This window comes from Trichoderma harzianum (assembly GCF_003025095.1).
Source record: "Trichoderma harzianum CBS 226.95 unplaced genomic scaffold M431scaffold_11, whole genome shotgun sequence".
NCBI lineage: Eukaryota > Fungi > Ascomycota > Sordariomycetes > Hypocreales > Hypocreaceae > Trichoderma > Trichoderma harzianum.
Genome location: NW_020209259.1, coordinates 1121810 through 1142985, shown reverse-complemented (window position 1 = coordinate 1142985; position 21176 = coordinate 1121810). Strand labels below are relative to the sequence as shown.

The 21176-nt window shown below is 48.3% G+C and overlaps 10 protein-coding genes across 10 annotated transcripts; 8 read left to right on the top strand and 2 right to left on the bottom strand.

Moving 5' to 3' along the window:
- Window positions 1-233: 233 nt before the first annotated feature.
- M431DRAFT_149508 (hypothetical protein) lies at window positions 234-1859 on the top strand (the record flags this gene model as incomplete). The annotated part of the gene is made up of 4 exons (XM_024912800.1): window positions 234-330; window positions 400-1177; window positions 1235-1456; window positions 1521-1859. 4 exons carry the CDS (start codon window positions 234-236, stop codon window positions 1819-1821), a joined length of 1398 nt encoding a protein of 465 aa, XP_024771596.1. The 3' UTR covers window positions 1822-1859.
- A 55-nt stretch (window positions 1860-1914) lies between these two features.
- Window positions 1915-2827, bottom strand: M431DRAFT_8223 (hypothetical protein; the record flags this gene model as incomplete). The annotated part of the gene is made up of 5 exons (XM_024923136.1): window positions 1915-2015; window positions 2090-2257; window positions 2316-2373; window positions 2441-2665; window positions 2732-2827. The coding sequence occupies 5 exons, from the start codon at window positions 2825-2827 to the stop codon at window positions 1915-1917; spliced, it is 648 nt and encodes a 215-aa protein (XP_024771595.1).
- A 1093-nt stretch (window positions 2828-3920) lies between these two features.
- On the top strand, window positions 3921-4525 carry M431DRAFT_498199 (hypothetical protein; the record flags this gene model as incomplete). The annotated part of the gene is made up of 3 exons (XM_024917672.1): window positions 3921-4119; window positions 4170-4355; window positions 4404-4525. 3 exons carry the CDS (start codon window positions 3921-3923, stop codon window positions 4523-4525), a joined length of 507 nt encoding a protein of 168 aa, XP_024771594.1.
- Window positions 4526-5087: 562 nt separating this feature from the next.
- M431DRAFT_122181 (hypothetical protein) lies at window positions 5088-8052 on the top strand (the record flags this gene model as incomplete). The annotated part of the gene is made up of 9 exons (XM_024912153.1): window positions 5088-5388; window positions 5462-5664; window positions 5735-5917; window positions 5989-6348; window positions 6411-6954; window positions 7011-7190; window positions 7239-7381; window positions 7437-7614; window positions 7683-8052. 9 exons carry the CDS (start codon window positions 5088-5090, stop codon window positions 8027-8029), a joined length of 2439 nt encoding a protein of 812 aa, XP_024771593.1. The 3' UTR covers window positions 8030-8052.
- Window positions 8053-8275: 223 nt separating this feature from the next.
- On the top strand, window positions 8276-10529 carry M431DRAFT_92975 (hypothetical protein; the record flags this gene model as incomplete). The annotated part of the gene is made up of 6 exons (XM_024924426.1): window positions 8276-8338; window positions 8403-8785; window positions 8944-9381; window positions 9445-9659; window positions 9837-10301; window positions 10360-10529. The coding sequence occupies 6 exons, from the start codon at window positions 8276-8278 to the stop codon at window positions 10527-10529; spliced, it is 1734 nt and encodes a 577-aa protein (XP_024771592.1).
- Window positions 10530-10790: 261 nt separating this feature from the next.
- On the bottom strand, window positions 10791-12272 carry M431DRAFT_92177 (hypothetical protein; the record flags this gene model as incomplete). The annotated part of the gene is made up of 1 exon (XM_024924330.1): window positions 10791-12272. The coding sequence occupies one exon, from the start codon at window positions 12270-12272 to the stop codon at window positions 10791-10793; it is 1482 nt and encodes a 493-aa protein (XP_024771591.1).
- A 386-nt stretch (window positions 12273-12658) lies between these two features.
- M431DRAFT_149493 (hypothetical protein) lies at window positions 12659-13817 on the top strand (the record flags this gene model as incomplete). The annotated part of the gene is made up of 3 exons (XM_024912799.1): window positions 12659-12802; window positions 12854-12998; window positions 13085-13817. The coding sequence occupies 3 exons, from the start codon at window positions 12659-12661 to the stop codon at window positions 13714-13716; spliced, it is 921 nt and encodes a 306-aa protein (XP_024771590.1). The 3' UTR covers window positions 13717-13817.
- A 352-nt stretch (window positions 13818-14169) lies between these two features.
- On the top strand, window positions 14170-15336 carry M431DRAFT_92419 (hypothetical protein; the record flags this gene model as incomplete). The annotated part of the gene is made up of 2 exons (XM_024924355.1): window positions 14170-14535; window positions 14587-15336. Coding segments are annotated over 2 exons (1116 nt in total), but the record flags the coding sequence as incomplete, so codon positions are not given.
- A 1337-nt stretch (window positions 15337-16673) lies between these two features.
- On the top strand, window positions 16674-18279 carry M431DRAFT_522867 (hypothetical protein). The gene is made up of 6 exons (XM_024920521.1): window positions 16674-16933; window positions 17009-17048; window positions 17120-17343; window positions 17448-17695; window positions 17756-17886; window positions 17941-18279. Exons 1-6 carry the CDS (start codon window positions 16751-16753, stop codon window positions 18258-18260), a joined length of 1146 nt encoding a protein of 381 aa, XP_024771588.1. The 5' UTR covers window positions 16674-16750; the 3' UTR covers window positions 18261-18279.
- Window positions 18280-19027: 748 nt separating this feature from the next.
- M431DRAFT_122167 (hypothetical protein) lies at window positions 19028-21159 on the top strand. The gene is made up of 2 exons (XM_024912152.1): window positions 19028-19382; window positions 19439-21159. Exons 1-2 carry the CDS (start codon window positions 19300-19302, stop codon window positions 21000-21002), a joined length of 1647 nt encoding a protein of 548 aa, XP_024771587.1. The 5' UTR covers window positions 19028-19299; the 3' UTR covers window positions 21003-21159.
- The last annotated feature ends 17 nt before the right edge of the window (window positions 21160-21176 follow it).

Below are 21176 nucleotides of genomic sequence, written 5' to 3'. Positions count from 1 at the left end.
GTTTCCAGGAGCCGAAGTGCCGGTGGGGGGTCCATGATTGGCCGTGATATCAGGAGTGCAGGTTGCGATTTCGACATATATCTAATCGCATGTCGCTGAGCTTTTAAAGCTATGTATCCGGCGACTGTGGTAGCTTGTTCTGCGTATAAGTATCGTTCAAAGACCTACCATTGTGTTGACTTTTTCTCTTTGTCAATACTTGCAGATTGCGACAGCATTAATAGAATTTCACAATGGCGCCTTCACGGACAGACACAAACGGCAATGGGGAGTTTCTGGGCTCTTTCACAGCCGCCTCAGAAGTCAAGATTACAGGCTTTGAAGCTCACGGTAAGATATCTATCCTCAAGCCCACTACTTACAAAAAGTTCAAATTAGAGACTCATTAACGTTTCACAGACTTGAGATTTCCCACCAGCCTCGACCTCTCTGGCTCAGATGCCATGAACCCCGGCCCCAACTACAGCGCCGCATACATCATCCTCAAAACCAACACAGATCTCCAGGGCCACGGCTTCGCATTCACAATCGGCCGCGGCAACAACCTGTGCACAACCGCCGCCGAGATGATCGCCGAGCGCCTCGTCGGCAAATCGCTCGCCGAGCTGACGGAGAACATGGGCCAGACGTGGCGACATCTTGTGTCCGACTCGCAGCTACGGTGGGTTGGACCGGAAAAGGGCGTCATTCACTTGGGTCTTAGTACATGTGTCAATGCTGTCTGGGATCTTTGGGGCAGGTACTTGAATAAGCCGGTGTGGAAGATTGTGGCGGACATGACGCCGGAGGAGTTTGTCAATTGTATTGACTTTCGGTATATTGTTGATGCTATTACTCCTGAGGAGGCTGTTGCGTTGTTGAGGGAGCAGGAGAAGACGAAGGCTGCGAGATTGGAGGATGCGCGTGTGAGTAAGGCTGTGCCGGCTTATACGACGCAGGCTGGGTGGTTGGGCTTTTCGGACGAGAAGATGGTGCAGCTGATTAAGTCGAATCTTGATCAAGGCATGGATAAGTTCAAGTTCAAGGTTGGCGGCAACCTTGAGGATGATAAGCGACGACTGCAGATCGCTCGTGATACCATTGGATATGATCGTCTGCTCATGGTGGACGCCAACCAGGTGTGGAGCGTGCCTGAGGCGATTGACTACATGCTTCACCTTGTCAAATATAAGCCACTGTGAGTTGTATACCACTCAAATCGGGTGTAATGGACAAGCATACTGACATCTTGCAGTTTCATCGAAGAGCCTACCTCACCTGACGATATCCTCGGCCACGCTGAGATTAGAAAGGCCTTGAAGCCGCATGGCGTCGGCGTTGCTACCGGCGAGCATTGCCAGAACCGCGTCATGTTCAAGCAGCTCCTTCAAGCCGGATCGATCGACTATTGCCAAATCGATGCTTGCAGATTAGGCGGCGTAAACGAAGTCATGGCCGTTTTGTTAATGGCCAAGAAGTGAGTCTACAAGCAAATAACTTACCAAAAACCGTCAAGCTCACATAGCTAACCTGTTCGACAGATTCAATGTGCCTATTGTTCCTCACAGCGGAGGCATTGGCCTGAATGAATACACGCAACATCTTGCTCTCATCAACTACCTTTGCGTGTCAGGAGAAAAGAGCTTGCTGGAGCACATCACCTCGTTCCGCGAGGTATTGACGAACCCTTGCCAGACCAAGGATGGTCACTTTGTTACACCACATGAATCGGGATACAGCGTAGAGTATAAGCCTGAGGCGATTGAGAAATACACATACCCCTCGGGAAGCTTCTGGAGGAGTGAGCAGGGATTGGCTATTATTAACGAGCCAAAGATATAACATTACATATAAGATTTAAAGGCGTATTATATAGACAGAAAGCAATTTAAGGATATCTAAATAAGAAAGGGAGTGTCTATTTATCACCCCAGATTATACAACTTCTCGGCCATTCTTGAAGCTTGGGCGAGCGAGGAGCTTCTCAAGCCACTTTTCTATATGAGGGAACTCTTGAAGAGAAACACCGTCCAGGTCTAGAAATCGAGTTATCCCAATTAGCTAAACATGATAACCTAGGCACATAGTATACATAGGAAAAGGGCCTTACCGTGATTGACAACCCAACCAAAACAGGCTATATCGGCAATAGTAACGCGGTCGCCGACGAGCAGCCCGTGTGGAGACTTGGCCAGGTGCGTGTCCATGGTACGATAGAGGCGATTAGTCTCATTGGCGTAGCGGTTGATGCCGTACTCAATCTTTTCGGCTGCGTATCCTGCGAGTATCTACTTAGCTTATAGCCTATCAAGGGATTACACTTTACAATAGCTCACTTCGGAAATGTTCTAGTTGTCCTTGCATAGGGCCTAAGCCACCGATCTGCCATGAGAGCTAAAAGAAGTGTCAGTCATTTGGAGTCCGAGGCGTATAATGAGTTCCCGGAGCTCCACAGACGTACCCAGCTTTTTACTTCCCAATATTCACGGGAGTCTCTTGGATATGAGACCTTGTTGTCCTTGTCGTAGCGGTCGACTAGGTACTCAAGGATAGGTCCGCTTTCAAAGACGCGGATCTTCTGTCCATTGGACCATTCATCCGTCATGGCCGGGATTCGGCCATTGGGGTTGATCTCCAGATACCATGGCTCTTTCTGCTCGTTCTCCCTTAGCTTGACGTGGTACAGCTACAGTGTGTCAGTTTCTTAATTCTATGTAATTATTTGTTTGCAAGAACTGATGTCTCTTCGCACCCTGTAGTCGAGTCCAAGCTCCTGAAGCAGGATCGGAACTTTGATCCCGTTTGGGGTTGACGCAGTATAAAGCGTAATGTTAGTCTTGGTAGCCATGCTGACTGATCGGAGTTGTCGCTGTGCAAAGTAAAGTGTCTTGTTCTTCTCAAGGGCGAATCTGCGAGGCACAAGCTGTAATTGATGGCGGATGAAGCTCTGTCTCAATGTTGATTGCATTGTCTTGGGGAGCTGAAGTGGTTGAACAAGGTGGCTGATTTATGGTTTTAAGCTTAGAGTGGTATAACAGTCTGTGGAATCGAAGTCCGAAATCCCCCACCCTTCGCCCTGTTAATGCCTCGACAACTATTTACACATGGGCCGGTTTAGCTTCACATCTCCCGCCTTCTTTCCGTGTTCTTTCCGTCATTTAGCGGCTTCATAATGTTGAGTAACGGACGATTTGTCACTTGCGAGTTAGTAACAGGGCAACATGGCCCACCATGATGTATGTCAGTTAGTCAAGGCTTGCTTCAGAGCCAAAATCGCTGAATAATTTTCGGCCCACATTGAGACGATTTGGTGCGTGTTTGTGCGGGAAGCATGTCTCCTGCAGATATGCGGCTTGAAGATTTCCAGCAAGATTATGATGCAGTGGTTACGGGAATTCACGTCATACATGCATGGTCCTGCTATTGAATATTTAGCTAGAGATTACATATTACTCTGCGAAATTGCTCCAAATGCCACCCAATGCACAACTCTCAATCTCAACTTGATCCCAGCTCATTTCTTCTCATATACAGCATCCGGAGGAAGTCGAACGATATCACTTGGTAAAATGCGAGTCAAAAGAAAGCACGAGTTCTGGAAAGACTTTTCATCTCGGTCTATGACGAACCCGATATCAAGCCCGCGAATTCTTACTTTGGACATTTAGTTGGTCATCAATAAGCCAAGCCGCTCTTGTAACAAAGATGGTGGTGATACGGTGAAAAGTGCAGTGAGAAAGCGCTGCCACTCAAACAGCTGGCAGAACATGTATTCAACAGCTGGCAGATTGAAACCAAACGACATACCTGCATAGTTGGGCGATAAGATATCAACGCACAGCTGCACTCCCTCTCTTCCTCTTTTCTCTACCTTATATTCCTTCCTCGCCCTCTCTCTTCATTCACAATCTTCGATTAATTTTTCCTTTCGGAGTGACATGATGGATCGAATGGAAGAAACTGCTCGCGCATCCCCAGGCAACGACTCGCAAGGAAAGGTGGCGATGGTCAAACAAGAAGGAGACGAGGATCCTTGCAAGCCTCTCGCGGCGACAGCAACTCGCAAGGTCATCCTACAGAAAGTTGCTCGCAGGCGTTTTACCATCCGTCAAAATTCTGTGCGGCGCTTCCGAGCTGGCAGTAAGTTCATGTTTATTGCACGTAGTACGCGGCAATTCTAACAATTTCAGGGGCTGCGCTCCTCGAGGTGGATGGATTTTGGAAGAAATCAAACGTAGTCATTGGCAAGACGGCCTTCGTTAGACTTTGCCAGTCTGTTGCCTCTGAGATTGGCGGTCGTCGCCTTCGCTTTGAGGGGGCTGCAACTGACGCGATCCAAGAAGCATGCGAAGCCTTCCTCATCAATTACTTCACCGGTAATTCTCCATCATTCTCCATATCAAACTGAACGCTAACGTTTCTAGCCCTTAATCTTATTGCGAATCGCGCAAACCGTGACACGGTCATGACCACCGACGCCGCACTTTTGAAGCAGTCGATGAACGTCCTCGAGCCGACTCCGAACGAAAAACCTACAAGCAATTAGATTTGGTTCTACCAATTGAGATGGCCTCAGAGTTTCTGCAAGGCGATTTGCCACCTGGTTTTCTGGCAAGGAAGTCGAATTAAACATGGGTTTATTGAGGAGATACCGAATTAGCCAATTTGGTCTTGATATTACTAGCATCTTGTTCACAACTTGTGTCAGTCTAGTGATTGTTTCCTACAAATGTTTGGTACAATTGTTTTTGACCCATATTTTACGCATTTTAGAGGCCGTGCGGATGTATTGTCAAGTCGGCATCGAATTTAGCCCAGAAGCGCTCGTTAGTCAATATGTGATGCTTGTCGCCGAAATTGAGCGGCGTCCGGCCATTTTCGGCCACTCCCTCCAGCAGCAAGATGTGGACGATAATTTAGCCACGCAAATAGGCGAAAACGATGCTCTCTTAATAGTAAGACTGATATAGTCAAACGATGACGTATAATAATATTGACTCGATATTGTTTACTTATATAGTTCCTACCTATGTAGAGCGGGAAGCTGGTCCCTCGTTTAACTCTAATCTCCCCATTGTAACTTATCATTCACCTACGTTATCTACATAATGACTGCCGGCAATCTCAATACAAACGATCTTTTGACCAAGTGGTCCGATCTGTTGTTCAAATCTCGGGCTGTCAAGCTTGACGCAGTAGATATAGCTAGCAAACAAGTACACCCGCTTATTCTGCTTGACAACGTTGGCCAAGTCCTCCTCAAGCAGGGAGCCTCTCGGGAAAGCCAAGTATTCTCCCAGATCTCTGAAATTGCCTCAACTTCGCCCAATTATGGAGGTCTCGGGCTGAATACGGATGCGCAAGTCACTGAAGATGATGTACACGAGATTAGCTTTCTCATATCAGCCTGTGAGCAGCTTTCGAAACGATATATCCCATACAGTCCACATTGTTTATGCCTTGTACTGACCTTTTGATTCAGGGCTGGAGGCACTCAACTCGGATGACCGAAAGAAGTCCACACAAGCCAGTACCCAAAAGCTAGCTCCAAAAGATAGACCACCAATGAATGTTACCGAAAAGATATTCGCTATGCACGCCATCGACTCCAAAGGCTATGTAAGAACTGGCGATACTATCCGGGTATCTCTGGACTGGATCATGGCTTCAGAGGCGTCATGGGCTGTAAGTAACTCCATTTTCTCCATCGTCAATGCTGAGCCACGAATAAATCAGTGTTAACATCCTTTTCAAGGGTATGGAAGGAACATATAATCGACTGGGAAGCCCTGGCATCTTCCGCAATGATCGCTTCTGGCTTGCAGGCGACCACGTCGTGGATCCTAGAATCAAAGGCATGCCTCAAGTCAAGAGGCTAATTGAGTCATCTGAAAAAGCACGCAAAGTCTTCAAAATGACTGAGTACCAGGGGATGAATGTAGGTCAAGCCAACATCAGATTCATATCCATGCTTAGAATGAGAGTTTGCTAACGCTGGTGGCAATTCAGTATACCATCATGCATACCGAGTTTTTCAGAGAGCGTGCCCAGCCGGGTATGCTCCTCATCGGCTCCGATTCCCACACATGCTCTTCCGGCGCAGTTGGATGCCTTGCCATCGGACTCGGAGCGGCGGATGTGACCATGGGTCTTATCACGGGAGAGACGTGGTTCAAGGTGCCCGAGGTTGTCAAGATTGAATTCGTGGGACAGCCAAGTCGGGGAATCGGAGGCAAAGACGTCATTTTATACGTATTACAGCAACTCAAGAGGAACACGGTGGCCTCGGATCGCGTGGTTGAGTATACAGGACCTGGTCTGAGTTATCTTTCTCCAGATGCACGTTTTGCAATTTCCAACATGACGACAGTAAGTTTGAACACCATTACAATTGGAACGAATTGAGTTAACAAGGCTTTTTACACATCTAGGAACTTGGAGGCGTAACTGGGATTTTTACTCCGGATCATATAACCAAGGCATTCATTGACGGACGAAGAGTGGCGCGACATAGGAACGCATCAACCTACTTTCGTGCAGACGAGGGCGCAGTCTACGCCGAATCGCACGTCATCGATCTAGCCAAGGTTGAATCCTTTGTGGCTAAATATCCGAATCCCGATGATGTCGTTCCGGTGACAGATGTTCTGGGCATGAAGCTAGATGGATGCTTCATTGGAGCCTGCACCACAGCGGAAGAAGACATCATTCTCGGCGCCTTAGTCTTGGAGCAAGGACTGAAAAGTGGACTATCTCCAGCAAAGGACGGCAAGAAGAGAAAGGTAGTCCCTGGATCTCTACCTATCCTTGATAAGCTGCGAAAATCGGGACTTGCACAGATTTATGAAGATGCCGGCTTTGAGATTGGTGTTCCAGGATGCAGCTATTGTGTGGGTATATCTGCAGACCGCGCGAAAGAGTCTGAAGTTTGGCTGTCGTCTCAGAATAGGAATTTTGAGAACCGTATGGGTCAAGGTAAGTGAAAGTATCATTCAAGCCGACGGAAAATGAGACTCATCCTGGGATTTTAGGTTCCATCGGAAATCTCGCTTCGGCTGCGACTGTGGCGGCGTCGTCTTTTCAAATGACAGTGACAAACCCGCAACATTTCATTGATATGATCCCTCCAGAAAGATGGGAGCTTTTGAACGGTCGCAGTTCTATAAAGGGAAAGCTGTCGGTTAAAGAGCCGGACTGGGTTGAGCCAGCAAGTCCTGCTGAAGCAACGCCAGGAAGTGAATTGAGCGACAATCAGCCAGCAACACTATTGACTCAACATGATGATTCCAAGGATTCAGTTGTGATAGCGGCAGAGATTCCCGACCAGAGTGAGAAGAAGGGCGAAAAGCTTACCATACACGGAAAGATCCAAAGACTTGGAGATTTCGTAGATACCGATGCGGTACGCCTCCCTTGAATCACAGCATATTGCTTGCAGTGAACCTAACAAATAGCAGTTGGCACCGGCCCAGTTCCTTGTCTCATCTCGAACTAATGAAGAAATTGGAGCTCATTGCCTTGAATATACGACTCCAGAGTTCCGCGCTCGAGCCAAAGAAGGATTTAATGTCGTGGTGGCAGGAAAGGCATTTGGCTGCGGCTCTTCGCGAGAGCAAGCGGTATCAGCACTACTTGGTATGTACAGCCCTCATGCTCTTCCCCTCTATTTCGTTGACCTAGGTATTGATAATTACTTTTTGAAGGATGTGGAGTCAAATGTGTGATTGCCGAATCTTTTGCTTTTATTTACGGCCGCAATCAGCCCAGCCTCGGCCTCTTGGGTTTTACCATGGACGATCCGGCCTTCTTCGAGGCGGCTGTAGACAGTGCAGAAATCAGCATTGACCTGGAAAACAATCGGATTAATGTTGGAGAAGCCGAGTTTTCTTTTCAGTTGTCTACCATGGAGAGAGAATTAGTAGAAGCAGGAGGCATCACTCCGGCATTTAAGAAGTTTGGCAAACAGCTCTTTGACATGATCTGTGGCAGTACCAAGGACGCCAGGAGAGCTGTGGAAGTTGGTGGCCAGGCTGCCGGTATGCAATGGTAAAGGGGATAGTTGGTAATCAAAATGCAGCTACTCTATAATCGCAATGATTCTCTTTTCTCTGTGATTAGATATTCATCTGTATGTACATGCACCTATGGTCGTTGGCATTTCCATGACACTTCAATAACACGCAACGGGCAGCTTACAAAGTCACGTGCCAGCGCTCACCACTTCCCTTGTAGCCAATCGGCCAATCTCGCCCTCTTTCATATCATTGTAAACTCACTTCTCACGAAACATGTATTGATGGCTCCTGAACGAATCCGAGTGCGTCGTCATCCAGCATGTCGAGACTGTAGAGTGCAAAAGGTAAGCAATTATCATCATTATGAAATCACGATACTTCAATTGCTGATATGTGGCTGCCGTGTAGGTCAAATGTGATGCCGAGCCCCCTGCTTCGTGCACGCGATGCCGTCACATGCAACTTTCCTGTGTTGTCGAACGGACTCCGGCATCTCGGCGGACCAAAGCTCAGCTGCAAAGCGAGCTGGAGGCCATGAGACGTCGCTCTGGTGCCGATGAGGAGAATGATGGTGTATTAGACAGCCCCACCTCCGGGCGAGGGATGGCGAGACCTTCCGGTGTCGATACTGCAGCTGGAGCTCCGGTTTCTATCCCAGATACGGCAGAAGTTCCATTCTTGACTCCACTGCTTGTCCCGGCCCTAGCTTCAGCTTCGGCTCCAGATGCGGCACTTGCTAGTCCACAGCCAGCAACGACACCCTCGACAGTAAAGGAGGGTGGGAGTCATCAGTCTCTCATATTGCAGAATGATTCAAACGAATCCATAGCCAATTCTAGAGAGTTTGATGGTCAACTGGTGTCCGGTCGTAAAATTCAGGATTGTTTCGATCTGTATACCTCCCGATTGCTTGTCAGTCATCTGAACGCCGATACTGACTGTACCGCAGATTCTTTAGCTTGTATGTCCCATTCTTGCCGACCTCCCAGCTAGAACCGAATCCAAATCAATGCTATGAGCAGTCTCCTTTTTTGTTCTGGGTCATCGTTTATATCGGCAGCAGACGCTATACTGGTGACCCAACTATGCTGGGTCGACTCGCCCCAAAGATTAATTCGATGGCCTTTGCATCCCTGGAATCACGGAGTAGCCCCGTTCAGGCCATCCAAGGCATATTGTTGCTATGTCAGTGGCCAACTCCGGTCAATACTATGCACAGGGGCATTAGTCTTGTTCTCGCAGGTGCAGCTCTACACCTCGCCATGCAAATCGGGCTGCATGTAGCAGGCGTTGGTCAAGACTTTGCGAGGACGATACTGGACGGTAATCGGCTTGAAAGAGCTAATCGCGCCATGTTATGGAAGCAATGCTGCATAACTTGTTACATGTGAATCTCCAGCCCCTAGTCACTAATATTACGGCTGAACTGACTTTCTTTTGCTCTCCATAGCGTTGGGCTTGGGGAAGGGATTTTGCCTCTAGGTTTGAGTGATGCCTTCACTCTACCAGTTCTCTCAGATGGAGGAGATGGTGGCGACGATGCAAACCCTCAACAAGAGACCAAGCTGCCTCTCAGGCTGTGCGAAATCATGATATGTGCAACTGAAGCTTTGAGGAGAATCCATGGCGGTCGTGACCCTGAAAAAGCGGCGTCACTACTGTCGTGTATTAGTTTGTTCGATGCGCAGCTAACCAAAGCTGCGTCTCAAGGGCAAACAGCTATCGGTAAGAATAATTCCTTCCGGAAGGTTAACTATACCATAGTTCTAACGGTTGAGAAACAAGATTCTATTTATTTCCAGTGTTTTCGTCTACATCTTCTTTCATGCCACTTTCTCATAGATCCAGCGTCTCGCAAACTCGAGGCCTTTATTCCTCTTTTTGCAGTTGCATGCAGCTTCATCAACACCGCGTGTCAGCAGTCATGGAACGAAGGGGCTACAGCCAAGAATGCACCCGTCGTTGTTCAAAAATCTGTTATGCTGGCGGCTTTTACAATCCTCAAAATTCATCGCAGTGAACTCGCGCCCCATTTGGATCTTCAGGCTGGTGAGCAAGCTTATTTCGCCGCCATATTCTTTGCCCGAGAAGAGTCGCTGCAAAACAATGATCTGAGCGCAAGGGCTGCTTCCATACTCGGTCAATTATGGAACAGCCAATCAATATTCAAAAACAAGAATGGAACGGTTGACAGCCTGACTAGCCGAATCTCTAGCAGGTTGTCAATGAGCACCCTCTTTGATTGCCTATGGTGGTGGAGACAGGAGTTTGGCGGGCTAGGCAATCCTTATGAGAATAGACAGCAGAGTAAGATTCCAATTGCGCCTTTTGTTGTCCAGAAGCAGTTTACTCACATGAGATATAGCCCGATCCGAAACCTTGGTTGGAAGTGAAGGTGTCACTTCATATGCGCTGCCGGCAACTGGTGATGTAAATGCAGTGCCAGACATTCAGCAATCAGCACCATTTGCCGATGAACCGTTTGTTGACTTTGATTGGGCTATGAACCTAGATATGACTGATTGGCCTATGTAACATAACTTGATATAGATACTACTAACTAACATTCACGTATTCAGTATTATTATTACATGTCGCTTTGATTTGGATAATCCGGATACTGGTTAGTTAACTTGGGGTGCTGAATAGCCACTCTGTTTCTTGTGGTAAAGTACCCTGTGATGGATACGTCCTAATGTATGTAAGAAGAATAATCCGTGTTTAGTTATTTTGATGCCGATATACCATCTATTCTAACATTAACTAAAGTTGAACCAGGGCTGAAAAAATGTCTAATCATCCAATCGGATTCGCCGTCTTGCCCATGAGCAGCTGACTCAATACTCCAAGATCACTACAATCCTCCAGATTTAGAATAACATCTTCAATCTTTTGCCTTCGCTCGTCATCAATCACATTAGCCGTGATGTTCTTCCACTTTTCAAGTATCTCATCATTGCTCAGCAGCGGCTTAACGCTCTTTGCCAACTGCCGATCCGCAATGATAGGCTCTGACCTTCCCTTGAACCAGACACTCACTCGGGTTCGCATCTTGTCAAAATCATTGTTCAGCTCACAGGTCGTCTTGCCTACCAATTCCCATACCTCATCTCGTTCAATCGCCTGAGCAGAGAATTGAGGTGGAAGAACTGCACTGTCAACGATGTATGTGGCTGCAACATACGAGTTGCTCATCTGCGCTCCCGTCGCTGTCAAGGGACGCTTGGTGTCCCATCCTCCGTGCTCAAAAGCAGGTTTGCTCAACTCAATCAGAATCTTCTCAATTCCAGAGAAATCATCCAACAATTCGGGATAAACTTGGCGCAAGTCAGCCAAGCAATCCACCGTGTTGTGTGTGCCTGCCATGCTGGCGTATGGCTTGATTGCAACGCCCTTCATCAGCCACTCTTGGCCAAGTCCCTTGGAGATTTCATCGACCTTGTATTGCGGCTCCATACTGTTCCCACTGGTGAATTGCTTGAGAAAGCCGCCGTATTCGCGTTCAAAGACACGCTTTATCCCTATGTAGCCAGTTTGTGCGAGGATCCCGCCCAAGAGGCCGTTTCTTGCTGCGAAGCCATGCTGCATGCGCTTCACTTCAGACTCAAACTGCGCGGACATTAATCCACCTGCCTGAGTGCATGCGATGCCAAAAGCGTCTTCAATGGCACCAGCTGATAGGCCGAGAAATTTTCCTACAGCGGCGGCGGATGCGGGAGGGCCAAAGACGGCACCTGAATGCCATCCCATGGACAACATGTGAGGTCCATGAAGAGCGAGGCCAACGCGAGGTCCAACTTCCAGCCCAGCAATGTATGATACTATGAAATCCTTGCCAGATCCAGAATAAGAAGATGAAGCTGCACTTGGCTTCAGCGACAAATGATCAGATGCGGCAAGCAAGGCTGGAAGAATGATGCTATTCGAATGCAGAGGAGCTCCGGTGTGCCAATCGTCCAGCTCAAATCCCTGAATGAATGAGCTGTTTAGCAAGCACGCATTGAGGGCGTTGATTCGGCGTTCATAGCCAATGACGCCGGCGGAGCCCTCTGTAAGTTCCAGGTCTATCAGAGCCTGGGTTGCTTTTTCGGACCATGGTAGATGGGCGCCGACTAAGCCGCATGCGATGCCATCTAGAATGAGATATTTGGCACGGATACGAAGGTTTTCCGGGATATCATTATATGTGAGGGAAGATATCCATGTGCAAAGCTGCCCTGTTTGACTCGATGGGTCGGAGGGAGTGTCCGATGGAACTGCAGCAGCGGTATGGGTCATGATTGACTGTGTCTAGGAAGTGCTAAAGAAGTGTGTTCAAGGGTATAATGGTTCAATTAATTGTTCCAGAAAGCAATCATTTCAAGCTATAACATGCACTTATTTATTAGACATCCTGAGCAGACAATATTGCGGTGTTGTTGAACGCCAGATGCAGTGTCAGCACTACGCACTCGGCGAATATCGGCATTTCACAAGTGACGACGGAGGCGGCCATTCTCGGCAGGCCGGATCTCGCCAGCTCTGGGTACAGTGAACGTTTATGACGATTCGCGACGTATTAGTCTAAGAAGGGATAAATAACAGAAATATGTATGGAGAAAACAGGGGAAGTAGATATCTCAATCTAGAACATCCTCATTGACGCACTTATCGTTATCATCACCATGGCTAATCAGACGCAGCAGACGGCAGTAGCTAGACTCCGAGCCCAACTGGCAGAACCTGACAATATCATTGTGTGTCCGGGTGTATACGATGGCTTTACGGCTCGCATAGCTCTTAAAGCCGGCTTTGACTGTTTATACATGGTCGGTCCAGTGTCGTGTATTCAGTGTGCTTTTGCTAAGATGTGCTATTAGACAGGAGCCGGCACGACAATGTCTCGGCTGGGAATGCCGGATCTAGGTATAGCTACACTGAACGATATGCGAGATACGGCTTCTATGATTGCCTCATTGGACCAAAGTGTGCCTCTCATCGCGGATGCAGACACCGGATTTGGCGGTAAGTAATACTTTATCAAGACGCTCTTGCGTATCGCATCCTATCTTGATACATGGTTAATAATTGTATATCGTCTATACTTCAAGGCCCTGTAATGGTTGGGCGAACAGTATCTCAGTACATGCAAGCGGGCGTGGCCGCGCTGCATTTAGAAGATCAAGTCCAGTCCAAGCGCTGCGGCCATCTCCTAAACAAGCAAATCGTCTCTGAAGACGAGTTTATATCTCGCATCCGAGCTGCCAACATAGTCAGGAACAAGCATCTTGGCGACATTCTCATCATCGCCCGCACAGACGCCCTGCAGTCTGAGGGTTACGAAGTGGCAAGGGATCGCCTCAAGGCCGCCATTGCAGTGGGAGCAGATATCGCTTTTCTAGAGGGCATCACGTCGAAGGAGCAAGCTCGGCAGATTTGTGAGGATCTAGCACCCACGCCTGTGATGTACAACAATGTGCCTGGGGGGTTGTCTCCCGACTTGTCGGCCCACGAGGCTAAAGAATTGGGCTTCAAGCTCATTATATATCCTGGACTATGTCTTGAACCTGTTTTCGAAAGCGTGACAAGGGCCATGGAAGGGTTGAAGAAGGATGGCGCTCCTGCAAAGTCTGGGCAAGATCGCAAGGGATCGCCCAAGGCGTTGTTTGAGGTGGTCGGACTGCGCGAGTGTATCGGACTCGATGCTGCTGCTGGCGGTGCATCATATACCGGAGGCGTATGAAGCTCTTCTCTCAGAATGTATTGAAGAAGAAGATCTGTTATTTCTTCCTCTTTTCTAGTCGTGCTATTACCCGCCAATCCAATATCTCGGGTTATATCTGCATATTTCAACGCGACGGTGACCACATGTACCTACTATAGTGAATACGGTCAATACAAATATCTCGCTGCGATAAACTTGAGTAAATCTCCGCCTTTCTTTGAAGAAATTGAAGTAGACCTCCTAGTAGGTACATGTACATGTACTGCCTCTCATGTCGCTCCTTCGCGCCTGCCTGCCAGCTGTCGTGTCGTTTTTCCCTACACCACACGCGCTTTTGTTTTTCTGCCAACGTGTTCCTCCATTTTCTTCTTCTGCGTAATCTTCTTTTTCTACCATTGTTCAGCATTTTACATCTCTATCTCTGTTCAATCTCAAGCCTCTGGCTGACGACATCGAAGTTTGCACGCCAGAATGGTTCATATCCCAGGCGAGATCATCCTGAACATTCTGACCGACGAATGCATCAGTAAGCCGGACCTCAAAAATCTCCGTCTCGCTTCGAAATGGATTTCTACATTCGCTACCGGCCTCTTATTCTCCAGGATATACATTTCGAAGCTCAAATCTGACCGCGAATCCTTCTTCAACATCGCGGCCCGACCGCATCTTGCAGAGGCTGTCCAGACTGTGACATGGCTGGAGATGTTGGAAGATGAGACCTCATTCACACACGTTAAACCAGGTTCGGAGGACCAAGACGTCGTTGATGTCAACTTATTTTCTCTTTTGCGACCCTTGGCGCGTGCATTGTTCTGGCTGCCATTCGAGGAGCACCTTGTGCGAAGCGAGGAAACCCACCAAGGACCATCAGCAATGCGAGATATACAGGACGAGAGAAAGAGCACAACAATGCGAAATATACGAAAGACGGAGAGACAGAGAGCTGAAGCAATCCAGACTTTTACACCAAACTTCTTCGCCGCGCTCGACAATATGCCCAAGCTAAGAGAACTCACCTCTCAGCCAATGCCTCCCGGGCGTGAATTCGTCAAGCCATTTGGACTATCGCCATCACAGTATCCATTCACGTGTCAGATGTTTCTTCGAGCCATGGGGGAGAGAGGCCTCCAGCGTAATGATGGATTTTGCACCTTTCTGATTCCATACATAGCCCATAGGGCTGATCTACCTACTCTCGAGCCCATCACAAGGCTCCGTCTTGTCGACGAATCCAATTGGACATGCACTGGGAGATTTGATGGAACTTTTATCAAAAGCTTTGACAATCTGACGCACCTAGATCTTTGCGTCTCTAATTTCCATAAGGCCAGCCAATTTGTGTGGCTGGGCCAATGCCTCAAAGCAGCAACGCCACTTGAGGAAGTCCGGTTATGTTTCGAACGTTCTCGAATATGTTCTGGCCATACGTGGAATTTCTTCCCCTATCTTTTCCCAGATGATGGCAGATATTCCAGTCTCCGCACTTTGATACTGGTAGAAATGCCCTCAACGCGTGCAGTGTTTCATCTCATCAAAAAAGTGGCTAGTTCGCTGAAAATACTTAGATATGAGAACACTCTTGTTACCGTTGAGCTACTGCAAATGTTGTCAAAGGTACCCGAGTTACGGCTCGAGCAATTCATGGTGATATCGGACAGAGGACCCTGGGACAGGGATGACGACTGGGACTTAACGGGCCTACTACTCAGGGAGGAGACAGTTTTGGGTGTCCTCAACGGAACTATTACCAACTTCTTCCACCGTTGGCCTCCGAAAGACAGAGACTTTCACATATATACCCACTACACTGGACCTCCCTTGCGGGAACCATCGTTCTTTGACAGTAATCATCGTGTTTTAAGTCAGGGCAGGGTCGAGTATATCCAGCTGAGAGAATGGGGGCACTCTGATATTGAAAGGGCAGAAACCGACGCTGACTATGATACTGAAGACCCAGAGGGTTCCGATGCTGACTATGATACTAAAGACCCAGAGGGTCCCAGCCCTGACCCTGACTACTACAATGACGGAGAAGTGGATATTGAAGAGGACGGCGGCTCCGAACAAGATGACGATGACGGAGATGTGGATATGACGGACACCGATGATCTCTCAGAGACTGATGACGAGCTGATGGGCTTTTACGCTAACTTACTCGAAACGAGCGATGGGTCTCAGATCGTTGACTCGACCAGCACCGGCGACTAATGGGAGTCTAAAACAGAAGCCCCTATTTATAAGGTGCTTGGATCTGGGGCACGACGGGTCAGAAACTGTAAAGTTGCACATGAGATCTTGTTCAAACTATACCCGGCACAACTTGGACTGTTCTTTTGACTGTACAATGGAGTAGGCCTCTGAGGGGAGAGGCAAGTGAGTCCGAAAACCGCTGTGAAGACACGCTGCCTGGATCTGCCTTTGAGAAGTGAATGGAGTTGAGAGGCCTTCGAGAGGCGCTTCTACGCTCGCGACGCGATTGACATCAACGGCCCTGTGAGACACTAATTGCATACATCCAATCGGTTGCGGATGTTCGGCATCAAGTTCCACAATCTTTAGCTGAGATGACAGCTTGCTTACTCTCGATCGCGGTGGCTGGCTGAGCAGCCAATGGAGAGCTCCTGGGCGCATCACCACTCCGGAGAGCTGGTTCGGCAGTGCAATGTTAGCGGATGCACTAGCCAAGTCGAGATGGAATCATTATAAAGCGGTGCTGTCAATGGTTTCAGATGGCGTGAAGCTTAATGTGTTGGCCGACGGATCCAAGAGATTGGTTGTTTCTCCGAAGCGGAATATTGGAGCGGCCGTGCGGTCCGAATGATGTGTTGGTAGTGCTAAATTTCCATAGAGGCAGGCAGATTTGATCAATTCAATTCATCTTGTTTCACCAAATCATTCGCTCGCTCAGTTGGTGAAGGCAGTTCTCGTTCAAGTCGTCGGCGAAACGCAGTCGCTCTCGATGTCCAGAGTCTGTGACGCAATAGCAGGCATAAGCCTCCAACGGACGTCGAATTAAGGGCGAGATGGGCGTTTGAACTTCTTTGAACGCGTCATGGCCTCTCTGGGACCTCCACCACCTGGAATCGACCTCCAGGCGAGCAGACAGAGCAATATTGTTGCAACATGGGCATCGACATGGGGTTTGGCGGTGGCGGCGGTTATTCTGCGTGTGTTGTGTAGGAAGCTGGCAAAGATTCGGTTTTGGTTAGACGACTGGTTCATTATCGCTTCTTTGGTACGCGTTCATCCCGCTCTATGCTGTGGTGATATATGGGAAGATGTGCTGACGCGAGATGCCAAATACTAATAGCTGTTTTCTGGCGGATTCACTTTTACAGTCACTATCTACAGTAAGTTTTGATGGAATCAACCGGGTTCTCGTTTACATGGAAGGGATTTCATGGCTAATGCTTTCCGATAGTGGTGAACAACGGGTTCTGCAAGCATATATGGGCTGGCCCACCAGATGCTACTCGAGATTGGGCGCTGGGACTATTCACGACGGAGTTCACCTACACTTTCAGCCTCATGTTTATCAAGTTTTCGATTCTGGCTTTTTACTGGAGAATCTTTAGCGTCCAGTTTATAGACAAGCTTCTGCTCTGGATCTTGGCCGGGATGGTCGCTTGCTGGACGATTGCGTCTGTATGGCTCTCTCTCTCTCTCTCTCTCTCTCTCTCTCTTCTGTTAGCTCAGACATTTTTTTCTGGGTATGTGTGTGAGAATTCAGGCTGATTTCATGTGGGCAGATTCTTACTTCGGCGTTTCAATGTGTACCGATATCTGCTCTTTGGATGCAGTTTGACCCTGTTCATCCGACGGACCCATCGACGTTTACGTGCGGCGTCAACATTCACAAGCTTTTTATCGGGAAGACGGTTCCTCATATTATTACCGACATATTCATTTTGTTGTTCCCGGTGCCGTATATCTGGGGTTTGCATTTACGCATGTCGCAGAAGATTGCGACGGCGTGTGTCTTTATGCTGGGTATCTTGTGAGTTTCGCTGCCTTCTTTGCATGCCCTAGCGAAGCCAAGTCTGATAATGTATTGCAGTGTACTCGTCGTTTCGATTGTGCGATTTGTGTTTGTGCTCGAGCTAGATTTGTCGTCTGAAGATGTTACGTGGGATGAATGCACGGAGATGAAATGGACTGGGGTTGAAGTGAATATTGGTACCGTTTGTGGTATGTCTTACCGTTTTGCTTTCTCGTTGCAATTTTTGGCTAATACGGAGGCAGCTTGTCTTCCATCCTTGAAACCATTGTTGAATCTTATCCTGCATGGAAGAGTTCACCCGAAGTCACATAGACCTAGTGTAACGGACGCGCAAACTATTCTTGAGATTGCCGAGGCGACGAAGCGGCGATATCGGCGCCCATCGGTTGCGAATGTTTCGAGCGCATATATATTTGCGTCGATGAGGGGCGCGATGGATGATCCGGACATATTTGAACGACTGTCTGGGAGCGAGATTGCGAGTGAAGCAGCGACTACGCAGGATACCACGCCGGGTATTGAGATGGAGAATACCAGGGATATTTCCAAGGAAACTGGTTGAGAGAAGATCTCATCTCAAGCAGTATACGATTATTATGTGCACCACTCGACATGGTGCGCATATATCCTCGACTCTTTTGGATTGCTGCTGCTATCTCAAGAATCGAGACGATGATGCATGTGATACTGGATACGCGGTACGGGTCAGTCACTCTAACTACAAACTCGTCGTGAGCATTTTTGGCGCTCATATTGCAGTTCCACTGACTATTCAAAGGATGCTAGGATTTTGACTCAATTGCTAGTAGCAAAAAGAGATGAAACTCTTTATAGGAGCAATGGAGTCTAACTATCGACAATGCTCCTTTCCGCGATTATGAAGGGAAAAGCTCCTCGGCACTCCAAGTCAGTTATCCAACACCTCAACAACCGCGTAGAATTTGAGAAGGAATAGGATGCAAAGGAAACCCTTTGTTTTACTACAAGTATATAAAAGAGTAGGAAATACACGATTCCTCACGTATCTACTAGTACTACTTTCTGCTACCATATAGCTATAGTCCTCGAGTATCTAGTAACTTTTTACTAGCTCAAAGTTTGGCAATGTGTTGCTGAAGAGTCACAATCATGCCACTCAATGATACATTGTCACATATTTGATGATTGCGCTACATCTGCAGTAAGCAGCCTATAAAAGAGGGCCGCACCGTGGCGAAGCATCTCGTTTCAGATGTCGCCGCCTAATTCGCTGTTCTGCGGGGTTGTTAACCATGGACTCTCTCTCTCTGCTTACTATGTACTCTTCGGACAATTGAGACACGATGAATTCTCCCGCGGAGCCTCATTCATGCAAACTGTGCGAATCGAGACTAATCCTCACCTTTGGCAACTACTATTCCGACCAAGGCTGGTACGAGCTCATAGACGAAAACTATTTCGCTACGGGAGAAGCGTATGTCTTTAATATCGCATATGACGAGGCCGTTTCACTGGCGGACCAAGGTTGCGAACTGTTCAAATGGCTGGTTACGTTGCGACGGGACGACACACACTCCGAGAGCTATCTGAGGGCTTATTTCGCGCATAATTCGAGGGAGCAGATGGTGCTGGACGGGGTGGATGAGTTGGATGATCACATTGATGGGGGGACGCTGGAGCGGAAACTGATTGTTTGTGCTGAAAAGTGAGACTTCAATTTATGTTGAGATGGGTTCTATTGCAACGGCTGACGACGATAAGCGAATTGGCTGCAGAAGAGGTTACATATAGGCCTCCCAATCTATTCCCGTCGTCCAAAGAGACTGTAGAAACAATCAAGGGCTGGCTCCGGGAATGCTTCACAACCCATACCGAATGCCAGCAGCTTCAGAAGAGTAACCGGCCTTCTGGCGCATCATCACCAGGTCCTCGGCGCCTCTTACACCTCTCCGGAAAAGCTGCGCATCCCCAAGTGAGGCTTCAAGAAAACTCATCCGCTAGCAAGTTTGTCGAATACGCCGCATTGAGCTACTGCTGGGGAGGGGATCAACCAGTAAAACTCAAGGAGAATCTCGTCAAGTCATGGATGATGGACATACCGTACGACCAATTCCCACAAACAATTAAAGATGCCATTCAAGTAACAATGGCTCTAGACCTACAATATCTCTGGATTGACGCTTTGTGCATCATTCAGGATTCGAATCAGGACAAGGCAGAGCAAATATCACGCATGGCTGAGATCTATGAGCAGGCATATATAACTATATCTGCAGCCAGAGCAACTGCTGTACCAGAAGGCTTCCTCCACGATCGATATGTAGCTGGAGAGAAGGGGTTTCGCATGCCATTTACCTGTCAAGATGGCCAGAAGAGTGCTGTGATACTCTGGCAGGGGAGGGAACCGGATGCATGGGAGCCCATCGACCAACGCTCCTGGTGTCTTCAAGAGTCCATCTTATCGCCGCGGGTTCTTGAGTACGGAACGCATAACATTCGCTGGCACTGCGCTCGGAGTCGCGCAGATGAGTCGAAACTACAGTCCGATGGCTGGGTCGGACACTCAAGGACATTTGCGCAGCTAAACATGTCTCACCCACTCACGTCGAGTATCGACTGGACGGGCTTGGGTGAATCTTACAAGTTTGTCGAGGTATGGCAGACGCTCGTGTCTCATTACACCCGTCGCGGTCTGGGCTGGTATCAGGACAAATTACTGGCCATCTCCGCCATTGCCCGAAAGATGAGCAAAATGACGGACAAGCACTACATTGCAGGGCTGTGGACGGAGTTTCTGGGGGAGACGCTTCTGTGGCATCCGAATCACGGGCCAGACGCAAAGGAAAAGGCGAGCAGACATGCTACATACGTTGCGCCGTCGTGGTCGTGGGCGTCATTCAGCGGGGAGATTGACTTTACGTTTGGATCGACGATGCATTTGCTGGAGCTTGTGCGGTGTGAGGTGAAGACGCAGATTCCCAGTGATGAGTTTAGTGCGGTGACGAGTGCGAGACTGGAGATTAAGACGTTGATATTCCAGGCGAGGATCCGCAAGGGATATTACGGGTGGTTTCTGTGGGATGAGCAGGTGAAGGATGAGATTGATGGATCATTGATGTTTGATGTGGTGGAAGGTGATGTTGATGGCGAGGTTGTGGAGGATGAGCAATTAATGCTGGCGTTGATTATGACTCAAGATGCATTGATGCTGAAGAAGAAGAAGGGCGTGGGAGTGGAGGAGTATGTGAGGATCGGGATATTCCGAGAGGGACAGCGGATGACGAACCGGGCGAGATGGGAGATGGGCGAAGTTGTCATGGTGTAAGAAGAAAGACGGTATGAATGAGATGAGATGAGATGGTCGAACGAATGAACCAATTAAGTCATCAGCATATTCGAATTTTATCGCTAATGCTTCGGAAAATTAGTTGTGTAAGTATAGTATTACAGTAGTTCTCACATAACGCCAGGCCGGAGAAGGCTAAGGAATATATATGTA